Here is a 23,432-nt window from a genome sequence, read left to right on the forward strand (position 1 = left end):
TCATCTATACATTCAACCTCTTCTCTTCCAAGGCCTTGTACCACCCTTCAGCTTCCAAACTGACACGCTGTGGCACAAACAAGGCCCCTCCTTCTTCCCACTATTAAGAAGCCTCCCTTGACAGCACTCCTAGGCTCCAGCCTGTCTTTTATAGAAAGATATAATACATCGGATTTTTTGTTTTAATTTAAGAGGAAAAAAGAACATAATTTATGTTGCACTTACTGAGTTCGGCAATGCTTCCCACCCGGGTAGCGAGCAAGGATTGCTCTATGGTCCTTAACTCTGATTGGCTAAACATCTGTACTTCGCCTGGCTTATTTGGCCTTTGCTGGTCTTTGTGAAGGTTCAGACTGTCCGGCAGGCAGAGAACACCTAGAGTTAATAAAAGAGAGAGAAAAGAAAAGATCATGATCATTTTAGTCACTATGGACAGTTGTTGTCACAGTTAGACCTTGCTGCGTATGTTTCAAGACCATGTGTTTGGAGCTCAAAAGATATCTATTTTTTTTTTATAAAACAAACACATATAATATAAATATAACACAATATTGCAGCTGAGTCAGATACTCAAAAATGTCCCTCATTAACTTTTCAGAATACCCTTAAGTCTCTCATGCTGTCATTGTCCATTCTGGGGATAACTTTTATAGGAAAGTCCAGTAGAATTTTACAGAGATGAAGTCAAGAGTGTTCCAGAAATATTAAGCAGAGCTCTATAGAAATTACTTTTAAACCAGCTAAATTCAATAGAAAATTCCATCTATAGACTTCTGTAGGTTAGTATAAAAACCTCTATATAGAAAGGTTATTTCCTATAAAATATTATAGGACCTTTCTATAAGGAAAATTTCATTTCTAGCTGTCAAAACAATGTACAGTATCAAGATGTCTGCAACGACATCTAGAAACTTATTGCATTTGTTCTGCAAATGTAACTCCTGGCTGTTGAACTGTTTTAAGTTTTGAACCTCTGCCTATAATGCAGAAGCAGCACAAGACTAGTTTAACTGTAATGCACTTTCTCTGGGGTGAATAAAGCCACCGTACTGTCCTACCAAATGGATTAACTCACATATACATTCATTCAGACACAACAGTAACATTCTAAAATCATATCTAATCACTCAAACACATATAAGAAACAAATGTTTATAATTTGAAAATCATTTTCATACTACAGAACAGAACTTATTAAATGCCGAACACTCAATCTCAAACCATAGATATTAGTGACATCGAAGTGTAGTTAAGGCAGAAACAATTCTCCCTTTTTTGAGGTATGTGAACAGTGCACCATGTGCCTTGATGTCAACAGTATTACATTCCATGAGGCAAATTCACCCTTGGCATAAGCAGACACAGCTCCATTGAAGTCACCTCAACTAAAGTCAATGGAGTTGTACTTGCTTATGCCAAGGATAAATGTGGCCCTATATCTACCTGTGCAATTTGCAAAGCTTTGATGCCTCTGTGGTAAAAAGGCAGATGTTGAAAAATATGAACAAAAAATGGTGCTTGTGAAAGGTGAAGGACTGATAACCCTGCAGACCAACCAGACATTACAAAACAAGTACAGGAACAGGTACAGCCCCCCACCAGCCCACTAATGTACCCCAAGACTTTTCTTGAGGAAGAGGGAATAATTCAGTTTCCCTGTCTCATTAGATACTTGGCCTCTCCCTGATGCGAATGCTACTAATCTAGCCAATGAACATCAACTGAGGAGCTATTTGTAAAGTGGTTACCTCTGGGACTCTTAAACAACAAACTAATTTCACAAAGGCCACCAACCAGCCATCCGAGGGTAGTGATTTTTGGCCATTGCTGACCTGAGTGGGAGTCAAGCCAATGACCTAGAACTGAAAGACTCCATGAAAAATATCCGTAAAAACAAAAACAAAATAAATACCTTTCTACCTCTCTAGACTCTCCCTTTTTCCCTGAGCAGAGCTAGGAGGACCTGCTGCAGAGATGTCTCATACAGACCACCATTCCAGCCACACCCTTGCACAATACTGCGATATTAATAAGCACCTAATTAAGCTCACACACACAAAAGATACCCAGGCACTTCAAGCTCAGTAAAAGTTAACTGAAAATGTCACCATTTCACTTTTTGACAAGTTGGTAATAATAAAAATGTCTAACATTTATATAGCACCTTTCCTCCCAAGCGGTCTGGAAAATACTTCAGACACAATATTTAGCTCTCTTGAAATGCAGCCGCCTGCGTGGTGGAGAGTGGCCACAGATCAACACACAGCATGCCGCTGAGCTGTTTGGAGAGGGGTCATTTCGGAACAAAGTCCATACTTCTATGAAAAGTGCCCTGGGTTGTTAATGGCCATGCAGACCAGAACCTCTGTTTTAAAGTCTAGTCTGAAAATAAAAGGATGCCACACAATTAAAAAAAATGAGGAGGGGGGCAGTTTCCGCTAAATTGGTGTGCCACAGAATCATGAAATGAAGGGATGAAAATGACTCTCTTGAGTCAAGTATTCAGACATTACACACCATGCGAAACTTTTCTCTACTTCATTCCCACATGAGTTTTATCTAACCTATTTCTGAATGCCTGCTCCAGTGACAGTGCCTCAGTTCCCTCCATTGGTCTATTCTAGTATTAACTGTTTTAGTGGTGACTCCAGAAGGGTGCAGTCTCTGCCAAAATGTGGTTGCATCAATGCTATGTATAGCAGTTATTACTTTCCTAGCTTTACAAGAGAATCCTCTGTACAAGATGTATAGCCAGAGAATGTCACTGGCTATTTTTGCAACAACATCTCATAGTACCCTTATGACTTATTTAATATTCACTGTACCCTCTAAGTCTTTTCCCTACCTTCCCATTGCGATCTGTATTCTTTATGATAGTGGATTGTGATGATGATTTAAATATTTCAGCAGTGCACTAGATGCTTTACAGAGAAAAATGAGAAAATGGACAGTCCCTGCACCAAAGAGCTTACCAACCAAGGAGACCACAAGAAAGGGGATAGGAAGCAAGAAATGCAGTGCAACTGAACAGTGAAGTTTTGCAAGTGTCTTGTTAGTTCCAAATTGTCTTGGATTTTTCTCACACCCCTCACCCCCAGCTTAGAATAGGTGAGGTTTGTTAAAAAAGCCTATTGTAGAGTGGCCCTAAAATCCTGAATCAGGGAGGGGACAGACCTGACTGAAGGGATTCAGGTTCATATCACATGGATCTTCTTTTGTGGAAGGAAAGATGAGAGCATAGAATCTCCTTGATGAGCTGGGAACCAGCGTACTGGATTCTCGGCAAGAGGAACCTATGCAAGAAGGTTTTAAATGAGTCCAGAGTGGAACACAGTCACAGTAACGAGGTAGGATGAAATCCTGGCTCCACTGAAGTCAATGCCAAAACTTCCACTGATTTGAATGGGGGCAGAATTTCACTCATAGTGCCCAGAAAGACAAATAAGGCATATTATGAGGGAAGGACACAGGAAAGAGATACAAAATAATACCAAATTGGCATCTAGGAAGTACAGTCAGAACTGATAGCAAAAGTAAAGCAATTGAATGAGAGCAGGAGAAACCAAAAGAGGAGGGCAAAAGATTGGGGATACAATATTGGGATTGAAGGTCCTGTCTACATTGGCTTTAAAACAGAGTTTAAATACATTTCAAACTCAGTTCCAAAGAAACCGTGTTCAAACAATATCAACCCACAACCGACACACACAAAAATATATGCTATGGTAGTCTGTTTAAACATGGTGATATCAAGTATGGCTCTCATTCTGGTGTTGTCCGTGCCATAATGAGACCATACACAGGAGCAGACTGTCACTACAGAAGAGTATGACTTGTTTAGCAGAGCAAAGTGAAAGAGTGAGACATCTGGAGTGACAGTGGGGGAAACAGAGAGAATTAAAGAGCAATAAAGAAAGGAGACAAAGAAAAGAAACAAGATAAAATCAGGTTTAAAAATCCTTTTGTGACTGGCTTATTTAAATACCTGATGTACTACAGTACTCAATATTTATATTCTGTAGATGCAGAAGGCATTGAGAAGTACAGCTTTGCTTTTTAAAATGCAGAACTGCCAGTACATTTTAATAAGTATTCTCTCTAGTGAATCCTTTCCATTTATTGAGAATATACTTTGCAATCTTAATGAAGGTGTGTATAATTATAAAAGCAAATTTTGGAGAAAAATATCCTGCCTAAAAGAGATGTATAATTGGTCTGTTATTACAGGATAATATAGTCTATTAGCTTTTGAAAACACTAACTAGAGTGTAAACAATTCTTGTGGCAACATCAAAAAATCTTGTTACATTATTTAATGTATCATAACACTGTAGTCCTGCAAATAACCTTAAAGTGAAAATAATATCATACACTGATTCTTTTCCCTCAGTGAAAACATACATCAATTAAATTGGGTAGGAGAAGAAATTTAGGTAGAAGAAATTTTGGTTTAAATTAGCTATACAAAGAAGATTGAAATAGTTTTTAAAATTATATATACATACAAGGGAGTATTGTTGAGCAATTTAAGGCAAGAATCAGGAAACAGAGATTTTATTCTCAACTCTGTGTCTGGCTTGCTTTGTGACTTTAGTCAACCCATTTAACCTCTGTCTTGTCATAATTTCCTTGTAAAATCCTATTCAATAATCAGTCTGATTCATTAATGCCTGGAAAACATTTTGAGATGCTTGGATGGAAGGTGCAATAGAAAAGCAAAATGTATTGCTCTTGAAAGATTTAGCAAACTGTAAGACATATAGTGCCAGAAGGCTCTACTTTGGTTTGAGATTAGCCAAGATATGCAACAGTCAAATATTTGATATTTGAACTGCCAGTTTAGAAACTGAAATTGACCACAGTGGGGAACATATGGAGTGGATGGTAGCTCACTGCACCTGGGGATCCACCAAACAGGCAATAGAGAGAGAAAGCAGTGGAGGTAGAAAGGAGCAGGGCATCTTCCATACACTGCTATATGCTCTCCAGGGGTCCAAGCAGAAACAGGCCTTTGATGATGCACCACAAACACCCTTAGGGGAATTTTTATGCAGCCATTGCGGAGAGTGAAAACAATGTATATCTCCTGAGCTGTGATGTCTTGGATAATGGGGGAGCCACACCCATGCCCTTCAGACAGATGCTTCTGCCTTTTCTGTGGGTATCCCAAGATAAATGTCAACGTCAGGACACCTGTGGAATATGGGGGCTGAATCCCCTGCCTTTACTTAGGGAAGGGGGCTTCATTCCACATGTACCTTTCTACATTAATAGCACAAAAGATCATATTTCCATAATCCCCTACCTATGAAAACTGAAATTTCACTCCATTTTGTTAAGCATGTATCAGGAATTCGGAGACATTTTCAACAAAATTTCCACTCATCTCATATACCCATGCAAGCACATCACAAGTGGAGCATTGGCAGATTGTGTGCAGTGTAGTTGTAGCTGTGTCAGTCCCAGATATTAGAGAGACAAGGTGGGTGAGGTCATATAATTTATTGTACCAACTTCTGTTAGTGAGAGAGACAAGCTTTAAAGCTACACAGAGCCCTTCTAGGAGATTGTTAGTTTTATTGTTTAACATAATCCAGTACATATGTACAAAGTGCATTTTGTAAACACTTATAATTTGACCAGATCAAATCTGTTTTTCACCAGACTATCGAAAGGCAAATCTATGACCCACACATTATGAATACACCAGCTTTCAAGTTTCAATCATCCTCCCTAGGAGCTGTTTAAAAAAAATGTGACACTATTTGACAGGAGGTGTCTGGTGCAATGAAACAAAGATTGGTATAATTTTCACTCTTTGTTAAATGGCACTAGACTAGGAAGACTGTGAATAGAAACTGCATGCAGTTCTTGGTATCACAGTACCAGAAAAACACTGATGAACTGAAGGGAATTTTGAGAAGGGGAACAAAGTGGTTAATAGGCTGTAGGCATTGGCTTATGCAGAAAGATTACAAGAACTAAGGCCTTCCAATATATAGTTTGGCTATGTGATGACTAAAGACAACCTGGTAACCTATTTACAAGTATTGGAAGAGCATAAATACCAAAGAGGGAAAGGAATATTTAGAATGGTCCTCATCAATATAACTATGAATAATAATATGAAACCACACAAGGACAATTTAAGTTAAACATCAGGAAATATTTCCTAATAATAAGGCCTAAGATACAGTGAGTTAGTAGAATTTCTGTTGCTTGAGTCAATCAAAATTACAAAGAACATGATGATTTGTTATTGTAGGGAACAGCCCTGTCAGCTGCTGCTAGGAGGACAATATGATTTAACAGGTTTTAAAAAAATGTGTAATTTCATTCATTCATTACTATCGATCCCCTAGAACAGGGGCAGGCAAACTTTTTGGCCTGAGGGACACATTGGGTTTCGGAAATTGTATGGAGGCCCGGTTAGGGGGGAGGGCAATGGCCTGGCCCCCACCTTGACCTCTGCCCCATCCACATCCCCCGCTCCCTGTTCCCTGACTGCCCCAGGAACCCCCACCCCGACTGGCCCCCGATACCCCATTCAACCCCTCCTCTCATTTCTGACTGCTCTCCCTCTAGATAAGATGCGATATATCGATCCCCAAAAAATCAATTGCTACCCGCCGATACGGCAAGTAGTCTGGACATACCCTAAGCATGACTTGGAAGGGACATGCTACACTCCCTTCCTTGTGAACTACTTAACCTCTGCTGCCAACATCATTTTGGACTTCTTGAAACAAGCAGAGACTGAGTATTTTATTTACAAATGTATGACAGTGAAATAAACCCTCTACATTGCAACCATTCCCCTTCTGTACATACATACATAATGCATTTTTATGGGACTTTTAAAATATCTGCCAAGTACCTAGTGTCTGAAATGATCCTTTTAACAAGGTGATGTAAATATATTTTTATATCTGTGAAATGCTCATCATAACAACATGATTTTTTCCATTATTTTCTACGTGTTCCTTTATTCATCTAGGTGTATTTGGCTTTTTGGCACATGCATTGTTCATGGGATCCCTCGACTCAACATGACCACAGTTTCAGTACTGCTGGGGTCTACTCAGCCTTTCTTTATTTCAAAGTAGCTACAAGGAATACCATGCAGTTTGCCGGGTGAAAGTGTTTCACCCCTAAAAAAAATTAAGGGTCTTTCTGCTCTGCATTATCATTAAAAGACTCTATGGCACTTTTCACAAACAGGAGAAGTGGAGTCTTTGGCTAAATTTTTTCCTTTGACTTTTGGGCATCTTCAACTGTTGTATGTCTGTGAGAAATACATAATAGAACAAATACATGAGGCTTAGCTGAAATGTTGGCTACTTTCAAACTGCAACCAAATGCAGTCCATACATTCCAAAGGTGTCCATCATGTGAGCAGATGAAATAGGATTGTGAAGAATGTGATGATAATTCTGTGGTCCACAGAACAGTCATGCCAGAAAGATAGATAATGCTCAGGACAATCAATTTATCTATCTGTCTATATATATAAGACACACTTATAGGTATTCAACACAAACACATAAAAAGTTTAAACTTCCAAAGACAGGTGTAAATGATAGACTGAGAGGTGACAAGACAGTTGTGGGAAGATAGATTCTTCTTGTATGATTTATAAAGCACCTTTTACCTACACCAAGGTGCTGTACAAAGTACTGTAGGCAACACACAATGCAACAATAAATGTAAAAGAATTAAAGAAAACAAAATGCTTCCTTCATACTTTTAAAATATTGAGTCATTGATACTCAAATTTTGCGGAAGGGACTTCCATATCAGCTTGAAGTCAGATGTGCAAGAGCCTTGTATCTGAACAATGCACAGTGCACTGACAGAAAAGCAACTTATAGATCCTAATGTAGGAAAATGTAGGGATTCAGGGAGGGCCCTTAAGCACGTGCTTAGCTTTAAGCATTGCAATCAATGGGAAATAAATACATGTTTAATGTAAAGCATGGGCCTATGTGCTTTCCTGAATTGGGCAATAAATAGCATCCAGAACCTAAAAGACATGGAGACTTAGATATGAACAAAAAAAATGTACAGCTGTTAAATAACATAATGCTCCAGAGGTAAAATGTTAGCACTGCTGAAGTCAATGACAAAAATCTCATTGACTTCAATAGGGCCAGAATTTTACCCCCAATGCTGAGAATTCTAGATGATGCTGAGTGTGCCGAGACTCCCGGATAAAAGATAAGCTATTAATCAACAAAACGAACCAGAAGTTTCACCCAACTGTCTGAAAAGGTGAATATCAGCTGTTGCTTTGGTTAACTACTCCACCCTTTCCAAATGAGTCTGTAAAATTATGAAGGCCTGACTGTTAACGAAATTCAAGAAATATAACATTTGTAGAAATATACAGGGATATTTATTTGCCTTAGAGTGGTATTCCATTACCTCAGTTGTCTAGTATGCGTTCACATACCATTATGATGAGGTCACTATAAATACCTAGATAGGACAGATCTGGTTGATTCAACTGTTATAATCCGTCTCTGGAAAGATTTCTGTAAAATTCTAGGATTCTCAAATCCCAGATCAACCCATTAGCAGCATGTCTACCAATAACTGCTGGTAGGTTGTGCATTACAAGTCCCTGCTTCAAGTTCAATTAAGTTTCTCATTTGAAGAGGAGTGTTTTTAAATCCAGTGGCAGTTTTCACTTGCAAATGATTTAGCTCAGGTCTGGATGGTTGCACTGACTACTGATATGCTGTCCTTGGGTCCCAATTCAGCCAACTAGTTAAGCATATACTCATCTTAGTAAAGAGCATAGCCTACCTAAAAAGTACTTAAAGAAGGAACTAAATACTGTTAAAAAAAATCTGATTGGCTTGAGCAGAAATCACTTGTTAATATCATGGATTTATTGGTCCAGGCCTCTGATAGGGATAGCTAAAATTAATCAGTTCTGTCCCTACAAGTAAGTGTCAGAACATATCTAGTAGAATTCTTACAACTAAGGCCTGGTCTACACTACGCGTTTAAACCAATTTTAGCAGCGTTAAACCGATTTAACGCTGTACCCGTCCACACTACGAGGCCCTTTATATCGATATAAAGGGCTCTTTAAATCGGTTTCTGTACTCCTCCCCGACGAGAGGAGTAGCACTAAAATCGGTATTATCATATCGGATTAGGGTTAGTGTGGCCGCAAATTGACGGTATTGGCCTCCGGGTGGTATCTCACAGTGCACCATTGTGACCACTCTGGACAGCAATCTCAGCTCGGATGCAGTGGCCAGGTAAACAGGAAAAGTCCCGTGAAATTTTGATTTTCATTTCCTGTTTGCCCAGCGTGGAGCTCTGATCAGCACGGGTGGCGATGCAGTCCCAAATCCAAAAAGAGCTCCAGCATGGACCGTACGGGAGATACTGTATCTGACCGCTGTATGGGGAGACAAATCTGTTCTATCAGAGCTCCGTTACAGAAAACAAAATGCCAAAGCGTTTGAAAAAAAAATCTACACGCTACACAGTACTGCGTGACAAGCGTAATGGGAAGCCAGAGACTCAAACGGACGCTCATGGAGGGAGGGAGGGGATACTGAGGACTCCAGCTATCCCACAGTCCACAGCAGTCTCCGAAAAGTATTTGCATTCTTGGCTGAGCTCCCAATGCCTGTAGGTTCAAACACATTGTCCGGCGTGGTTCAGGGAATAGCTAGTCAATTTACTCCCCCCCCCCCCCTCACATGAAAGAAAAGGGAAAGAAATCGTTTCTTAACTTCTTTCAATGTCACCCTATGTCTACTGAATGCTGCTGGTAGTCGCGATGCTGCAGCAGTGAAGAGAAGTATCTGCTCCTCTCCCCTCCCTGGTGGCAGACGGTGCAGTAGGACTGGTAACTGTCCTTCTTATGAACCCGTGAGTGCTCCTGGCTGGCTTCAGGTTAGGCTGGCCGGGGGCACCTGGGTGAAAATAGGAATGACTCCCAGTAGATGGTACAGAATGGCTGATAACCGTCTTCATCATAGCAACTGGGGGCTGAGCTTCAATCAGCCCCCTCCTTTCACGTGAAAAGAAAAGATTCTGTACTGCCTGAACTATCATAGCAGTGGGATGCTGGGCTCCTCTCCCCTACACTGCTTAAAGTCCTGCCTGGACTATCATAGCACCGGGAGGCTGCTTCCCCCTCATTTTATCTCACTAACAAGTCACTATTTCTTATTCTTGCATTCTTTATAACTTCATGACACAAATGGGGGGGACACTGCCACGGTAGCCCAGGAAGGTTGGGGAGGAGGGAAGTAACGGGTGGGGTTGTTGCAGGGGCACTCCCTAGAATGGCATGTAGCTCATCATTTCTGCGGGATCTGACACAGAGCAGCTGTGCTCTCTGATACACTGCTTCTCTAGTACATTTGCCCCATATTCTAGGCAGGACTGACTCTATTTTTACAAACCATAAAGGAGGGATTGACTAGGAGAGTCATTCCCAGTTTTGCTTTTGTGCCCCCAGCCGATCTCAGCCAGGGGCACCCATGATAGCAGGACAGCACAGAAGGACAGATAACCGTCATCTTATTGCCAAATTACACTGGCAGCAGACGGTACAGAACGACTGGTAACCATCTCTGCTATCATGCAAAAGCAAATGAATGCTGCTGTGTAGCGCTGGAGTATCGCCTCTGTCCGCGGCATCCAGTACACATACGGTGACTGTAAAAAAAAAAAAGCTGAACGGCCTCCATGGATGCCGCGCTATGGCGTCTGCCAGGGCAATCCAGGGAAAAAGGGCGCGAAATGATTGTCTGCCGTTGCTTTCCCGGAGGAAGGAATGACTGACCACATTTACCCAGAACCACTCGCAACAATGATTTTTGCCCCATCAGCCGCTGGACTCTCAACTCAGAATTCTAAGGGGCGGGGGAGACTGCGGGAACTATGGGATAGCTATGGAATAGCTACCCACAGTGCAACGCTCCGGAAATCGACGCTAGCCTCGGACCATGGACGCACACCGCCGAATTAATGTGCTTAGTGTGGCCGCGTGCACTCGACTTTATACAATCTGTTTTATAAAACCGGTTTATGTAAAATCAGAATAATCCCATAGTGTAGACGTACCCTAAGACTCATAGAGTTTAAGGCCAGAAGGGACTACCAGATCACCTAGTCTGACCTCCTGTATAACACAGGCCACCAACACCACCCATACACTAACCACAGCAACCAAAATTAGAACAAAGTATTATAGTGCATAGGAGACTAAACTACTGTGCCACAGGCAGAGAACAGCAGGGACCAAGGCACACCAATGCCAGATGCCTCTGCAATGGCGGTGAATTGATTAAATTAGAGATATCCATATTCTCCTGGTGAGTGACACCCTCACCATCTGACTTGGGGGGAAATTTCTTCCCAGGCCCAATTCCACATACAGTGATCAGTTACACAACCTCAGCATGTGAGCAAGAACCAGACAGCCAGGCACCTTATGTAACCACTGAATAAAAATGTATAAAAAGAGAAGTTTCATAATATCTCTAGGAGTATTTCAGACTCGGTGGTCAAAAAAATGGTTAACCAAACCTCATTTTTACAAAATAATTTAAATGCAATGGAGCTGATTAAAAAAATCCCATGTATAACAGTACAACAAAACGTTACTGTACTATATTTTTGCTAACTTAATGGCTACCAATGCAATTTATCAACTTTTTTTAAGAAGACATTTAACTTGTTCTCTTAGATCCTTGCAGCGTTTCTTTGCAAAGTTCTCATTTCTAAGCTCTGGATTTTACACATACAGAGATGCAATTTTATTCTTCAAAAAATAAAGCTAATTTATTTTCTGAAAATTATACCAGCAATTTTTTCCAGACAGTAAAACTTGCACTTACATATTTACTTTTGCAAAGGTAAAAGGTTAAATCTGGTTATATACAAATTCAAATATATAACCAGATTTGACCTTCTACCTATATCGATAAAGCTAGATTGACCTTTTTATAAACATCTCTCTCTAAATATATTACACTCAAAAAACGATGTCCAACGAAAATTAAGGTTGCAAAGTCAAAAGTTAGAAATGCCAGAATTAAGGCTGCCTGTGCACCATTAATTCAACCCCATTCTACGTATGCATCATGATACAGTCTTTAATTCCATGATAACATACTATTTTTACATAGGACCCCTGTCTCATTCAGCGCAGAGATGGTGCTCAAATAATGAACAGCTATTCAATATTATGTCTTCTCCTCACTCTTCAACGTGTGGCCCTGGGCCTTATTTACTGTACATTGTTCAAACCTTGCTCTGAAGTCAGAATTACTAATTTCCTCCTGGGCTTTTCTATGGCTCTCATCACTACAGTATCTGAGTGCTTCACAAACATTAGTTAATTTTTTTTCCCACATCATCTCTGTGAGATGAGATGTGGTATTATCCCCATTTTACAGATGGGGAACTGAGGCAAAAAGTAATTAAGGTAAAAAGTTTCCACTAATTTTGAGTGCACAATTTCAGACCCCTAAGATGGATTTTTCAGAGTACTAAGCACTGCATAGCTGCGTGTGTTCATAGCACAGCCCCCACTATCTTCAGCTGCGAGTGCTCAGCACTTCTACACATCAGACCTCAAGATCTCAAGTTGGATGCCCAGGAAATGAGAAAACACGCAATTTGTGATCACCTGTAAAAAGTCTGGTTTAAGTGACTTTACTAGCATTACATAGGAGCTCTGTGGCAGACGCAGTGATAGAATCCAATTCCCAGAGCAGCATTCAACTACCTTACTGAATCACCTGCCTCAGTCACTACTAGGCAGGCCATTTGTCTGGTTTTAAGATGGACAGTCCTGTTTTTGTTTAGTTTGTCTCCTGTCTGGTATTGATACAAAATCAGACATAGTTTTGTCCAGAATCACATGCAGAGGATCCCATGGTTCACAGCATGCTGCTTTGCCCCCACTGGCATGAACTCACACACAGTGTGTGCGCAAGATCACTCTGGCAAGGGCAGGATGGCATGCTCTGCAAAATGGCACATGGTAAACTGACAGGGGCAGGCTCATATAGGTGGGGAGAGGGACAACCAATCATTTGTGTCCTGCATTCTGGGGATGCGTCAGTGGACAACCTGTTCATACCGTCTAACTTCTGCAACAAATGAAGCAGGGGGTCCCACAGACAACAGTCTCCTTCACTATGCAACCACGATTCACCCCCAGAGTAGGTCCATCCTATGCACTGTGTGAGGTAAGGGTCCTGTGGGGAAAAATTAGTATGTGATCATGCTGCTAGGGACTGCATCAGAATGCACACTCACAAAGGGGCCAAATTAAGATTGCACAGACACCTTAATTCTGGCATTTCCTAACTTTTCACTGCTTTACATTAAAAGAACATTAAGTGTGCAAAGTCAGGGGGGTTGTGTTTGTGTAATTCCCTAGGTTTTTAAAAAGGCAAACCGAAAAAGCCCAGAAATTCTATCGTGTAGCATCACACTGACACCCACATGGTTCATCAGCAGGGTTGGAACCTTTAAATCCACTGCACGCACCTCTGTCACTCGAGCTAATGGAGTAACTGATAGCCATTGAAGGTTGCTGTCCTCCATGTGAAACAGCAATAATGGGGGTAGACACACTTACTTTGCCAGAGGGTTTCATAGATATTTGCTGACAGAAGAGTAATGGCGAAGATTCAGGAATCTTGGGTTCCATTCCAGGCTCTGGGCAGGAATGTGCTCTAGCTGACACAGATCCTTCTGCCTCCTCCCTGCCAACCTCTCTTCCCCCAGCTCCTCCCTGTCTCTTCCCCCAGTCCAATTCTCCGCACCTGCCTGTCCCAGTCTCCATTTCTAAGGCTTTTCTTCCCAGTCTCCTTGCCCAGTCAGTCCTACTCTCCCTCTCTGGGCTCTTAATCTGACCTGTCTCTTCCCTTCCTCCCAGGATCCAGTCATCCCCACAGCCTGTTTCCCTTCCTCATCCTCAGTCCCAGTCTCCCTCACTAGGATCCTCATCCAATCTCTGTCTTCACTGTCTCCCACCCCGCTCCCTGGCTCCTTGTCCTACTCTCTTTGTTGAGCCAATCCTAGATCCTCCCATATCCTGGCTCCTCATCAGCTCTATCTTCCCTTTGTCACAGCTTTTGCTCCCCTCCACTTGTTCCAAATCCCAGTCTCCAGCCTCTCCTGTCTCAAATCTCAGTCACAGTTTCTCACGCTCCTATTTCAGTCCCAATCTACTCTTTTTTCTCCCTCTGTCTGGCTCTTGTCTCCTCTGCATTCAAATTAGATGGCTTCCTCCTCTAGGCTGCCTGGATCCAGGAGGGAGGATCAGTGAAAGCACAGGAGAGACAAGCTCCCTGTCCTCAGTTCCAGGACCTAACTCACAGCATGGCCTAGAGTAGCCATTGCAGGGAAAGTTCAGCTTTGTCTCTATAGCCCTGGGCTGGAACATGCTCAGTTGCTCTTTAGGGATGCCCTATGCACATTCAAATCATATGCAGGAGTTGTAATGGAATGGAGCATGTTCAGTTAGGGTGACCAGATGTCCTGATTTTATAGGGACAGTCTTGAGTTTTGGGTCTTTTTCTTATATAGGCTCCTATTACCCCCCCACCCCCGTCCCGATTTTCCACATTTGCGGTCTGGTCACCCTATGTTCAGGATGCACAAAACCTTCAAGTATTTTAGTTACTAAGCTCTAAGAAATCTCTACTGAGCATATGCAAAGCCGAAGACTTATACTGAGGACAAACTCGGGCAGATTTTCACAAGAACAGCAAAAGGCACATCCGGGACACAAAGGCCACCCTCCTGCCCAAACTCCAAAGCATAGGGGGAGGGAGATGTGCTAGAATGTCTCAAAGAAAAGGTTGCCAGAATTTTTTTAATATTGCAAAACGTATTTGTTCCCTAGCCTTGCTCTTGGAAATGGCTGCATCATGGAGGCAGACACCCAGTATGGAAAATGCCAGCCAAACTTTAACCATTTGGGATAAGTTATAAGAACTGCAAACAGGGTTTTATAATGAGAAGTGTCAGGCAACCTGAATAATAGATAGGGCTATCAGATCTGCCTACAGTACATATAGAAAAGGTGCCACTGGATTTCACATTGTTTTGTTAAGAATGGGAAAGGGTTGGTGAACCACACTCTCTGAATCCAATTTAAATGTAAGTTTATACTGTAATTCTAAAACACTACTTCTACAATGGGCAAGTTGATTATTGAAATGAATACAGATTGTAATAAGAAATGGGCAAGTTGATTATTGAAATGAATACAGATTGATAAAGATTAATTGTCATACTGAATAGAGATATTAGAGATGGATTAAAACAAAAACCACAAATACAAAGATCTCTTAACTTTGGAAAGGTTTAAACAATAAGGGTCACCGCACAAGGTAAATTCACAGGAGATACGTATCATCTGCTTCCTCCTTCTTGAGGGTCAGAACAGGTTAGGGTCACCAGGCTCTTAGAGCCTTGTCAATGGTGGTATTCATTCTGTGATTCCTTTGCTGATTCATTCATGAGGGGTACTTGGTCTCAGGAACTTGAGAAGCTCTAACTCATTGTTCAATGGCACTTCTACTGCCACGATGGATATACATCCAAACTTTTTGGTCTGAAAAAAATCTTATGCCTGGAGCTAACCAAGCCTAAGACTTGGCCTGGAACTCTCTCCCTGATCTAGGCTATTAAAGTGGTTTCTATAATTAAAGCTGTACTTATTCCAATTATATACTCTGCGTCGAGCATAAGAAATTGGTATCTATTCTACATTTCTTAGTGGCAATAACTCTAAAGTATAAGGAACTATAAAAACTAGAAGAGTATGAAGGTTAGAGTATTTGAAGAGGACAAGGGTTCAAAGAGGATTAATTTTCTGTCAGTGTAAAACATCCAGTTGAAACCCTGCAGAAATCTTAATTGCAATGCATAACACTACAGGAGTGACAGGAATTCTGAGCAAATTTTAATTGCGTCAGCTGAATGTCATTGGGAAAATGAATCAATTATGGGGTTCATTTTGACTTCTAAAATAAAACTAAGGCCTAAGTAATTATTATGAATTTCTTTCAGTGAAAATCCAGACTTCCCCAATCTAAATCAAGCTCACAAATTCATGGGCGCCAGTACTGGTAGCATACTTCTTTTGACCTTGGAGAAAAGCAGGCTAGCAACTATCTTTGAGCTTAATTAAGAAATTAACCCTTTAAAATTGTTCCAACAATACACTTTATTTTATTTGGAATTTAGTTTGAAATCAGCCTAGTTTTTCTTCTGTTCAGCATTCCCCAGAATGTGCCTATTTTGGGGAGCTGTAACTTTCCTTTAATTTTTAAAATTTGCCAAGAAATACTGAATCTGGATTGTGTTATGTAACCTGCAATCCTATTGGGTTCACACAATTTGTGCCTGATGGCGTCACAGACTTATGGCTGCAGCATTACAGTGCACATAACATTGCATCCTGCAGAATGCTACGGTATGATGGTGATATACAGTACACAAATAATAAAACATAATGGTTGTCCCTCAGAATCCCCAAAAGAACAGACTGTGGCTGTATTATGTGAACCCCTCCCCTTTTTATTTATTTTATACCTCAAGACTCCCCCAGTAACAGACATAAATTGATCTCTAACAGAGCTCTGTTTATGTGCCTTTCATTCAGCCATTCATTTACAGTGAATTAAACTGTGCCACAGTGCTCCGGGAACATCCTTGATTGACAGGCCTCTGAAAGCTCCACCATGTGACCAATCGTACAGTACCAGATACACTGGTGATTAACTATCAAGTACATCAATACAATCCCCTTGGTTTTGTTCTTTTTAGACTTCATTTGATCATATTCAGGGACAGAAATATACTGCCACTCTGACTGAGGCATAATTAGTGAGAAGAGAAACTGTTCATTAGGCACAAGAACTGATACAATCTGCTCCTGTATCATTATAAAAGTAATACAGAGATAATAAAATTCCACTTTGTATCTAGACCAGCCTCTTTGCCATAAGGTTTGCATAAGGTAGCAAAATATGTTTCTTCTGAGCCAAATTCGTAAAGTTAACTATGTACTTAGCTGAACAGGTATGAATTCAAAAATGTGCTTAAATGGGCTGCTTAAATGGTGGCTTGGAAAGGTGCTCCTAACGTTTAAAGCACTAGAAATACTTTCCCCTACTTCCCACAGTTCTGTAATGGCATTACATCACACTACGATGGACACTATAATCTAGATTGAAATGCATCTCTCCCACCTCCAATGTGACAACTAGGAGTCTGTACTTAATGGAGTGAACTGATCTTAGTTTAGACCTGGGAACTGATATTTCAGCTATCACTGAAACATAGCTAAGGGCTGAATCTCTCAAACTTCTTACTGTACCTGGCTAGTAGCTTCCCCAGGTTATTTTCATCCTTGTCCAAAAATTACTGGCAAAAGGTGGTGGTATTCATTGTTATTTTTAGATGCACCCTGAGCACATCTGGGGACTGACATATTTCAGCAGGCTATCTTTACTTACTTGCTTTATATTTTCTTGACCTACTGTAGCATTTCAGAGAAAGCTAATATAGGTCCTGGACTTCAGCTTCCTTCCTAATAATCTATACTTAGTTTATGGAGACTGTCTCCTACAATTACTGCCCTAGGGCTTCAGTACTGACATAAAAATGTGACCCTATACTGCTCTTTCCAGCTCTGCATAAGGGATGACTACCTCAAATTGAGACTGAGGTTAGCATCAGCTGGATAATGTATACCACTTTCATCTCAAAATGATTCAAAGGGATATTGTATAAGAATCCTGGGGGCTAGGAGGACTATTTAATCTGGAGTTAGACTTACTTCTGCCAAAAAAAACCATGAGAACATTGTCGTTTTCTCACAAACACAAAAAATGGAAATTAAGGTTTTAACTTTATTTATATTCCCCACAGAAAATTAAAAGTTACACAATCTACATGTAAGGTCCCTCCAGATCACCTAAACTCTGCTCCCGTGGTGCTACCGTAAGGACAACTAGAAAATATGAAAGAACCTTATCCTTCAATTTGAGGTTAAGGAAGTGAGTTGAATACTGGGCTTTTCTGCTTTGCCTACGGAGGGATAATACTGCATCTCACAGGAGTCCAAGGGGTAGGGAGAATGGAGTAAAAAAATGAGTCATGGGATTTTATGGTTTATATGAGAGATGGCAGCTCAAGCAGCACAGTGAGGGATTTAGTCTGCACTGACTCAGAAAAGAGGGCACTACCTACTGAACATGCAAAACCACCTTCCTGCAGCACCTTGGAGAAAAAAATCATTTTTCAAGGTCCACATCAGTTATAACATAAGCATGTACTTCACATGCATTAAAATATTTGATCTTCCAAGTCAGTTGCAAAGGAACAAGATTCTGGACTGAGTAAATCATGGGAAAAAGTAAAGGGAAAAATGTGACTAATAGAGGTAATGCTGAAGAATGAAGGAAAAATACAGATAAAAACATTTTGGGATGTTTTTAGAACACGGTAAATATACAGCATGAACTAGAGGTTTTCATGCATGAGTGCAGTTATGACTGAAATGGTATTATAGAGGCATATAACTGAAGTGCCAGCAGAGCAATATGATTTAGAAAGGAAAGATAAGGAAAGGGGTACTGCTTTCTATTAAAAGTAGATACACAATTAGCGTAAGCAGATGTGGACAGTGGAAACAGTGAGAACACATGGGGTAAGATGAAGGAGGAGAAATATTCCTTTCACACAACCATTCTCTGCACATTTAAGGAAAAAATGGGTTGGTGGGTGAGGATGCAATGGGGGCTAATGTGGTCGTCTTGTTGTCATTAGTGTTTGGTGGGTTTGTGTAGCAGTATTGCATATGGGCACTTTGGTAAGATGAATGTTACAGTTTGATATAGAAATAATTCTGGTTTTAATTATGTACAGAGCCTTGAATTAAGCTGGGCACTACTCAAAATAAATAAATATGGAACCCGAGAGGGTGGGGGAGTTTTAGAGCACTCAATGCTGGAGCAGTGGAAGATGAGGTACTTATGGGACAGCTATTAAGAATGTCACAATATACATAATTTATAAAAGAGAACTTTATGAAAATATTGTACAAAAATCCATAAAGCAAGAAATGTGGTCAGAGAAGCATTTAGACTAAATGGAGTTATGGACACTTCTGTCACCACTCAGTGGGACTACAGCACTGCAATATACCTGGGGCATGAAGCCTTCAGAGTCTAGGAAATTCCAGATGGTACAGAACACTGCAGTGCATCTCCTAAGCAACAGAGGCTACTGCAAACTCATTACATCTGTCCTCCACTCTCCACACTGGCTTCCCATAGAATACCAGGTCAAGTCCAAATTCTCTGCCTTTATATTTAAAGCACTCCATGGGCTGGGCCCAGGAGATCTAAAAGATTGCCTATGGTTTTGGGATGAAGAGTGTGGTTGACAGCTACCCTTCTTTGGCATAATGGAACTCTCTACAACAAGGGCAAAGCTTGTCTGTGTGAGAGATGGAACTTTCTCAGGGGCCAGTCTGCGACTGTGGAATGAATTTCCCCCGAAACTATGGACCACCACTTTCCACTCCATGTGCAAGGCACATTTCTTTGACCTTTCCTTCACTAACATAAATATACGGCAACAGGTTTATATTTCAAAAAAAAAATCCCTCCCAAAACAAGACACTCCACTGCAAACTTCTCTCTCCTTGGGAAAGGATGAGAGAAGAAACACATGACAGATGTTAGTTATGTTGCTTAATGCGCTGCCGGAAGGTGCTCAGATACCATGGTGATGAGAGTAGTATAAGAACCTATAGAGGATAATTCCTTTTTTTCCTATAGGATGGAGGAATTGACAAGAGGTTCTGCAAACGCAGATCAGAACACCAGGTGGAAATAAAGGTTACAGAGATACATAGCCATACCTGAGTCAGATCTTCAGATCTGGGGAACATGTGCGGTTCTTTAGCGGTGTGATGTGCTGGGGTTTTTAGTAGCCAAGATCCGTTGTACCAACTGAGCCTGTTCACTTAGGTTCATTTGTACATTGTGCTGGTGAGAACAGCTGTGTATTTTGGTGATAGAACTTTGGTTTTGTTAGCCTGTTAATTTTAAATGGGTGCATTATTTGTGGTGGTTTGTTAAGTGCACTGGTGGTTCTGTTTTATTGCAAAAGGACTAAAATGTTATTGCGGATAACTGCCATATAATGAGATGTATTATTATAATAAAGGAAACCACTTACATAGCACTATACATTTTCAAAGCAATTAACAAATATTAAGTAATTAATCTCCACAATACCCCTGTGATGTAGGTAAGTAGTATGAGCCCCACACTTGGAGCCTGGGGATCTAAAACAGAGAGCTAATCACCTGTGGCCTTGAACAAGAGAGGGAATCAGTGTCAACACTGGGATCAGACCTCAGGATTTCCTTATTCCTAGTCCTGACTTTTAACCACTAGACCTAATCTCCTTCTCTATAACAGGAGGGAAATAGTTGGCAATACAAACGGGGATCCTGCACTCCTTGGAAAATCAACAGATAGGCAGCAGAGGAAATTAAAAAACACAATGCTGAAAGCCCAAAAGTTAATAGCAAAAAGATGCAGCCAATACACATTTAAAAACATAGATTAAGTGAAGGCTAGTAAAAACGTTGAGGCTTGATTCTGATCCCACACCTATTGGTTTTACAACAGTGTAACTGAATTGACATCAGTGGAGTTACTCATGATTTTCACTGCATGAAATTAGAAGCAGGCCTCAACACAATAGGGAATTGGGAGGAATAAGAAGTGTGGCAATAAATGATTTTTTTTCTGATCTCCTTTAGAAATATGCTCCTTGTCTAAGTGTGGGCATTTTCTTTTCTATGTAATTATAGTCTCTCTTTTTCTAAAGCAGGAGGAAATGCAGCCTAGTAGTTAGAGCAGGGGACTGGAAACAGGACTGCCAACTTCTGTTCCCAGTTCTGTCAATACATTCCTCAAGCAAGTCATTTGACCTCTGAGAACTTCAGTTTATTCATTTGTAAGATACGGATGTCATGTGGATTACTTCATGAACATTAGGAAAATACCTTGAGAACCTCCCATGAAACGTGCTATACGGTATGAACGGCACCCAAAATAGTAGTAGTAATAATAATAAACTAACTCTCAGAAGAATTATTGAAGGTGAAAGGTCTCAGCATGAGATTGGCCTACTTAAACATAAGCAGGTGACCTGGACCGGGCAACAGAAAGGCACACCCCCCTACTGGGTACTTTTCAAAGGCAGCTCTACTGAACAGAGGTGAAAATGAAGGACTCTTACAAAATATTTTCCCCAACACCATTAAAGACCTTAGTAAATCCAGATGTGTAATATTTCAATTCTTCCAACTGTGCCTTGTGTAAAAAAAAAAAAAAAAAGTTTCTAAAAATCAAATATTCATCAAAGCAAACATATAAAATTAAAATACATTTTTAGATCAATGTACAAGTTACTTATTGAAGAACTCAGAACAGACTGGGCTACCTGAAAAAAGCCAATAAAAAGCAAAGAGAAAAAAATTATAAAAGCAGAGTTGAAGAAGTATAGTGCAAATATTCAAATAGAGTGAAAAGTTATAAAGACACTTTAGTGGAACTGTTTAATAGAGTTAAGGGTACCTTAAAAACAAGAAGCAATTTCTTTAAGTTCTCTTTCTTTCTTATTAGTTTCTTTTAAGTTTTCAATCATTCCAGACATTTGGGTTTCCTGCTGTTGAAAGAAGTACCTGCACCATCTGGTGACTCAAACACACCGAAGTAGCAGCCAGACTGGAGGTAGTTATAATTAGCATGTGTGCACTGAAGTCAATTGAGCTATGCTGATTTCCGTCAGCTGAGTATCTGGCCCTATGAGTGCACCACAGAGCATGTGAGGTACTGGCTGGCATAGAGGTGTGCTACTGCCTGCTCTTAGATAAAATATCAGCAGGGCTGGTGCAACCATTTAGGCGGACTAGGCGGTTGCCTAGGGCGCCAAGATTTGGGGGCGCACCCCAATTTTTTTTTAAATGGTTGAGCAGCTGCTGCTGCTGGGACAGAGACAGAGTCTGAGCTGCCGGCGGCAGCAGCAGCCAGCAGCCCAGGGTATCCCCGGGGTCAGGGTGCCGCCGCGGCAGCCAGCAGCCCGGAGGTCCCCGGGGTCAGCGTGCCGCCGCGGCAGCCGGCAGCCCAGAGTGTCCCCTGGGTCAGGGCGCCGCCGCGGCAGCCGGCAGCCCAGAGTGTCCCCTGGGTCAGGGCGCCGCCGCGGCAGCCGGCAGCCCAGAGTGTCCCCTGGGTCAGGGCGCCGCCGCGGCAGCCGGCAGCCCAGGGTGTCCCCTGGGTCTGGGCGCTGCCGCGGCAGCCCGCAGTCCAGGGTGTCCCCTGGGTCAGGGTGCCGCCATGGTACCCGGCAGCCCAGGGCCCCTCCGGGTCAGGGCACCGCCGCGGCAGCCGGCAGCCCAGGGTGTCCCCTGGGTCAGGGTGCAGCCGCACCAGCCGGCAGCCCAGGGTGTCCCCTGGCTCAGGGTGCCGCCACAGCAGCTGGCAGTCCAGGACCCTCCCTGGGTCAGGGCGCCGCCGCGGCAGCCCAGAGGTTTGGGCTGCCCGAGGCGCGCTGACCCAAGGGAATCCCTGGGCTGCAGGCAGAGGCTCAGAATCCCTCTCCCTCTCCCTCCCAGAGCAGGGGCTCCAGCCTGTGCCATTTTTCTCATTGCCGGCGGGGCGCCGGCAGCTAGGCAGAGCTGCGCAGCTCTGCTTAGGGCACCTGGCAGGAGCCCTGTGAGGGCAGGCCGACACCAGGGCTTCTGGAGGAAAGCGGGGGCTGCCCCCTGGCTCAGCCTCCACGTCAGCCCCAGCGAGGGGCATGGAGAAGAAAAGAGCCTCAGCCGTGGTCTGGTGCAGTGGAGGAAGAAAGAGGACCTCGATGCTCATGCGTTAGGCAAGGAAAGCAAGTGCTTCCCCACAGCTTGGCCTCAGGTGCCTGTGCTCCTGCCCCCTTGGTCCTTGGCTGGTCCCTGCTGCTGCTCCCCTTGTGCCTGGATGGCTGGAGAGAACAGCAGCCTGCAGAGCTGAGCTGCCCCAGTGCCCCCCTGACCCCATCCCCCCCACAGCCCTGACCCCCAGCTAAGAGCCCAGTCCCTCTGAGCTGGTACCCCCCTCGACTCCATCCCCCACACAGCCCTGACCCCCAGCTCCGAGCCCAGTCCCTCTGAGCTGGAAACCCCCTCACCCCATCCCCCCACAGCCCTGACCCCCAGCTCCGAGCCCAGTCCCTCTGAGCTGGAAACCCCCTCACCCCATCCCTCCCACAGCCCTGACCCCCAGCTCCGAGCCCAGTCCCTCTGAGCTGGAAACCCCCTCACCCCATCCTCCCCACAGCCCTGACCCCCAGCTCCGAGCCTAGTC

The 23,432-nt window shown here is 42.4% G+C and overlaps 1 protein-coding gene across 2 annotated transcripts in view; it reads right to left on the reverse strand.

Moving 5' to 3' along the window:
• The window catches only part of ABTB3 (ankyrin repeat and BTB domain containing 3), a 325,425-nt gene that overhangs the window by 124,501 nt on the left and 177,492 nt on the right, over positions 1-23,432 (reverse strand). For both annotated transcript variants that reach the window (XM_050926302.1, XM_050926291.1), the window contains exon 2: positions 226-375. In XM_050926302.1, coding sequence (XP_050782259.1) covers positions 226-375 — 150 coding nt within the window. The remainder of the gene's footprint in view (positions 1-225; positions 376-23,432) is intronic.

This window comes from Gopherus flavomarginatus, chromosome 1 (assembly GCF_025201925.1).
Source record: "Gopherus flavomarginatus isolate rGopFla2 chromosome 1, rGopFla2.mat.asm, whole genome shotgun sequence".
Taxonomy (NCBI): Eukaryota; Metazoa; Chordata; order Testudines; family Testudinidae; genus Gopherus; species Gopherus flavomarginatus.